At 37.7% G+C, this 4,950-nt stretch overlaps 1 protein-coding gene across 2 annotated transcripts in view; it reads left to right on the top strand.

Annotated features, from left to right (window-relative positions):
* The window catches only part of trit1 (tRNA isopentenyltransferase 1), a 48,744-nt gene extending 45,677 nt beyond the window's left edge, over positions 1–3,067 (top strand). For both annotated transcript variants that reach the window (XM_016490157.1, XM_016490156.1), the window contains 3 exons: positions 1,581–1,690; positions 1,983–2,100; positions 2,189–3,067. In XM_016490157.1, coding sequence (XP_016345643.1) covers positions 1,581–1,690; positions 1,983–2,100; positions 2,189–2,316 — 356 coding nt within the window. In that variant the 3' untranslated portion in view covers positions 2,317–3,067. The remainder of the gene's footprint in view (positions 1–1,580; positions 1,691–1,982; positions 2,101–2,188) is intronic.
* Positions 3,068–4,950: the final 1,883 nt, after the last annotated feature.

Genomic DNA, 4,950 nt, shown 5'->3' with positions numbered 1-4,950 from the left:
TATGTGGAAAATAATGTGTTTTTTGAACCTTAAACCGCATAAACACATTTCATTACACCAAATACACAAAATGATGTTCTTTTTAGCAACATCATATGACCCCTTTAAGCAAATATGCCTATTAGTGCTTTTACTTTTCAACAATTAAAAAAATAATAATAATTTATAACATTTGATACAGCAGGTGTTTGAGGTATATTTAAATCATCATTGTAATGCGTTTCATGATATATTATGCCTTAAACATCCTAAGATTTTTTGCATAATATGCATTTGGTTGTCATTCAGGTTTTCTAAATACCTGTTGCATTATAATTATTTTATTGTGCTTGTTTAATATTATGGATGTTGTTGTTGTTGTGTTTCAGGATTATGTCATACTTTGTGTCATCATCTGGTTTTGCTGACTGAAGCTTGTGGCAAAAATAGAGAAACAAATAGAGACATAATTAGCGTAGCTGCTGTTCCAACCAAGCAAAATTGATTTGTTTAACCCAAACTAAAGAATAATTATGTGCATTTGATCAGATATAACTGCAGTACAAGATTATGAGATGAAACAGAGAGAGTGTGTCTGAACCCCGAACGTTATCAGGAAGGCTATTCTAGAGTTTGGGAGCCAAATGCGAGAACGCTCTACCTCCTTTAGTGGACTTTGCTATCCTAGGTACTACCAAAAGTCCAGAGTTTTGTGACCTTAGGGAGCGGGATGGATTGTAGCGTGGTAGAAGACTAGTTAGGTACGCAGGAGCTAACCCATTAAGGGCCTTATAGGCAAGTAATAATATTTTGTAACTGATACGGAATAAAAAGCTAATGGAAGCTTTTTATTCTTATATCTTTTCTACTCTTATTTTGAGTTTAACCTATAATTGATGTGGATAATGTGGGTGGCCATTGTTTCTAATTAGAGAAGTAGGAGGATTTGATGCATCAATCATGAGAAGAGATATTTTTTTTAACTTGGACCCAGAACACCCTAATAAACCTAATCTTTTCTGAGGTTTAAGTGGTTTTTGTGTGTGTGTCTGTGACTTTTTTTCCTCTGCATATGTTTTACGTATGGGCCTCTCATTATCTGTTCATGTCTGCTGTATTGTGTGTGGAGCAATAGCATTGAGTGAGGCAGAGTGTGGTTGTCTCTGCTGACAGTGTCAGAATGCTGTTTGAGATTGAGCGGCAGTGATTCAGCAGGTTCAGGCTGCTGCAGGCCCTCCCCGCTTCTCCATACTGATTCACTGCACCACACCATAACCAGACATATTCTGTCTCCTTCTAAAACAAATTTTAGGATCCCATGATAGTTTTTTAACTAAGTCCTTGTATGTTAGCTTTTTCCCCCTACACAGCAAATCATGGTCATTGTTTTACCCAATGCACTCAAGCTGGAAGTTAAGGAAAGTAATTTATCCATTAGCCTAAGGTTTAACATTAACATTTCTCAATTAGATTTTGTCTGAGAACATCAGCTTGAGTACACAGTGTTCGGACCTTTACATTGCTCCATGATTATTCTGCAGGTTTAATCAAGATGCTATTTCATCAGTCGTCTTTTGTCAATTTATCTTCCGATTCTTCAGGACCTGCTAGCAATGTGCCACCAGTTTACGGTCTGGATGTGACAGACGTGACCAATTGGGAGACTACTGTACTTACTCCTGCTCTAGAGATCCTGGACTGCCTTCAAAAGGTTTGACTTGTTTTCTTTCTTGTTTAGTTGGCTAATAATGTCTCCTTTACACCCCGCTGATCATCATTTGTTTTGTGAACCCAACCATGGCGGTTCTGCAAAATAGTTTGTGTTGCCTTGTGTTGTGTTTCCTGTCAGTGATTTTTGGTGGCATTTTCTTACTTGGAGTTAGGGGAATTTTTTTTTTTTTTTTCAAATAATTTAAAAGTAACAAGTCAATTGCATTGCATACTTCATTATTATGTATTTAATGTTAATATATTTAGCACCTCTCCTTTTAAAATAATTTCAGGGAGAACAACCATCTGCACAGCCAATCAGAGCAGAGGGGGTGGATTCTCGCAACAAGCGAAGTCATCATATGTGCGACCTGTGCGAGAAGGTGATCATTGGCGACTTAGAATGGACAGGTGAGTTTCTGCTCTTCAAACCAATGCATTCTCAAACGTCTTACAACAAGAAATAAGATGTTAAAATTTGACCTGTCCTGTTCTCCAGCACACCAGAAGTCCAGAAACCATCTTTATCAAGTCCGCACGAAGAGAAAAGCCGAGCAGGCCTCAGATCAGGACCCAAACCCTACCAAACATCCAAATGTCAGTGACAGGAAGGTACCTGTACTATAGCGCTCCCCTCTTTGGATCTATTGGGGTCGAGCTCACAGATGGACCAAAGAAATGAAGTGCTCATAATGTATTTTTTTTAGATCAGCATAAGAAGGTGCTTTCAGATTGTTTGGTTGGCAGTGAGCAGCAGTGATACCTCAACTCTCCCTGTGGAGTAGCAGAACGCACTTCAGGGTCTGTGATGTTTGGACACCCGGATTTGACGTTTTTCCCATCTGCCACAGACCAAGGGATACGGCTGATGTCTGGATTTGGATTCTTGTGCTGGACAGATGTCTTCCCCGCTGCTGTTTTGTCTGAGAGGTGCACTTTATAACCACATCTAACCGCATCTGATGCTCTTTTAAACCACACTGTGGTGAGCTATGCTAACCTCTTTGGCTGTTCTGACTGAATTCTAAATACATCACTCCTGATGTTGGATTACTGGATCACATTTTTCCCTGCTGATCAAGAATGGGGTTATTTTTTCGTTATTATTTGGTGCCAGATTTTATTTGGAAGCCTTAACTTTTGTAATTGTCTGATCAGTTTGGGTCAGAATGTAACTATGACTTCAAGCGGTGGACGTTCTTCCTCAGGATTGCCAGTGCCTTTGCTTTTTCTGTGATGACATCCAACCAAAAACTTAATTTATACACCCTCATGCCGTTCCATAACCATTAATTCTTACATGGAACATAAAAAGGAGACATTTTAAAGAATGTCCACGCTGCTCTTTTCCATACATTGACTTAATAAATTATATAATATGACATATATATTTTTTGTCTCATTGTAACTTGTATGGAAAAGAGCAGTGTGAACCTTCTTCAAAATATCTTCTCCACGGTAGAAATAATGAGTTTGGAACATCATGAGGCTGAATCAATTAGACTTAACATTTTAAAACTCAGCGTTAAGTGTTTTTATTTCTTGACTTTTACAGAATGATCTGTCTGTCACTGCATATATTATGTAAATGTAATTAAAGAGCATTTTTACATTTTTATAATGACGTATCTATCTGAACAGATCTGTGTTCATTATGTAATCAAACGAGTCAGAAAAACTTTTAGCTTGAAAAGTTCCCGGGTTGCTTGGGCGATGAGCCACCAATACCTGCTCATACCGGCGCATGACTTCGTAATCCTTGGCTGGGAACCAAAAATTACCTAATTTTTCTTTCTCCCTCTCTTTTGGTTCCTGCTCCTTGTCAATGTATGTGCTTCAGTGTGGAAATTCAGCAAGTTCACAATATAACACTCATTAACCTCCCTGTCCAGGCTAAATATACATCACACATACAATAGCTGGAAGGGAGAGTGTTTACAGACAGTGGCTGTCCCATATTTGCACTGATTTGGACTGAGCGGGTGCTGGTGAATCCTGTATAAGGGGGTGACAGGCAGCCTCTCATCCTTGTGTGTGCGATTGTGAGTTTTATTTTACTCTCTGTGAGAGTCTAAAGCTTGGCGGGAAAGCCTCTTGACGGATAGCAGCTCATTTTGATCAGGGAGTTTTCTCAAGGTTGAAAGTGAATGGAAAAAGAACAAAGACAAACAGCATTTGTTGGCCTTGCATGTCATCTGACATGTAATTGAAGAAATTGTAGTACTTAACACTGTTTTAGTAGTTTGACCACTGCTTTTAAGAACATTTTTCATTATTTACTCATCCTTTTGACTGACTTCTGTGGAATGCAGCGGGTGAAATTTTGAAGAATGTGCTGGTTGCTCATTTCCATTCAGTGACAATGAAGGGGAACTAAGGCTTTCAATCTGTAACAACTAAAATAAAACTCTATAAAAGTGGTTGATGCAAAGTTTGTGCTACATTCTCAATGATAGCTTTGTGTCCAAAATTAATGTGTAGACCACATTTATGGTTCAGTCTCCATTTAAGTTTAATTGCTTGAAAAGCGACTAGCACAATCTTCAAAATTTCTCCTGCATCATCCGGGTTTAAAACAACTTGAATCAGTAAACTTTGAGTAAACTCTTTTTTTAAAGATACAATTGTGAGTAAAACTTCCCTTTGTTGATTGCTTAACTTGCTTTTGTTTTGTTTTGTTTTGTTTATATGCAGTTTGTTTATGCAAAAACATTTGTTTACCTCACACTGGGATGATTAGCCAGTTTAATACTGCTGTTAGAATGATTCTGTTTCTTCCCCCTTCCCTCCCAACTGCTGATTCATTCCTTTAATAAAAGAAAACTAGCAAATAGCGCAAGTTAAGCCACGCTGAGAACTGGAGAATTGGGTCAAGTTTGGTTGCATAATTGTCGTGTTTAGATCTCCAATAGCCCATTTAAAACACACATAGAAAGTCATGATTATAAAAGAACTGTGTAAGTGTGCACTGAATCATAAGGCTCAATCCCAATTCGCATAGTATTACTTATATACTGTATTGCGCATGCATAGGTATAATATCTGGCCCTTTTTGGATTACTGCATCTATTTGCTTGCTTGTGAATATTATGTAAAATATTTGTTTTTGTTTAATTTTGGGTTTTGTGTAACTCGTTTGTTGTCATTACGTTGTAGGAATATTTATGACAACTACTTTGATCTCAGCATGTCTGTTTATTTTAGTATATTTTAAAATGTAATTTATTCCTGTGATGACAAAGCTGAATTTTCAGCATCATT

The sequence above is a fragment of the Sinocyclocheilus anshuiensis genome, unplaced genomic scaffold, assembly GCF_001515605.1.
Source record: "Sinocyclocheilus anshuiensis isolate Anshui unplaced genomic scaffold, SAMN03320099.WGS_v1.1 scaffold162, whole genome shotgun sequence".
Lineage (NCBI taxonomy): Eukaryota > Metazoa > Chordata > Actinopteri > Cypriniformes > Cyprinidae > Sinocyclocheilus > Sinocyclocheilus anshuiensis.
Note: the sequence above shows the minus strand (reverse complement) of the source record. Positions and strands in the feature narration are given on the sequence as shown.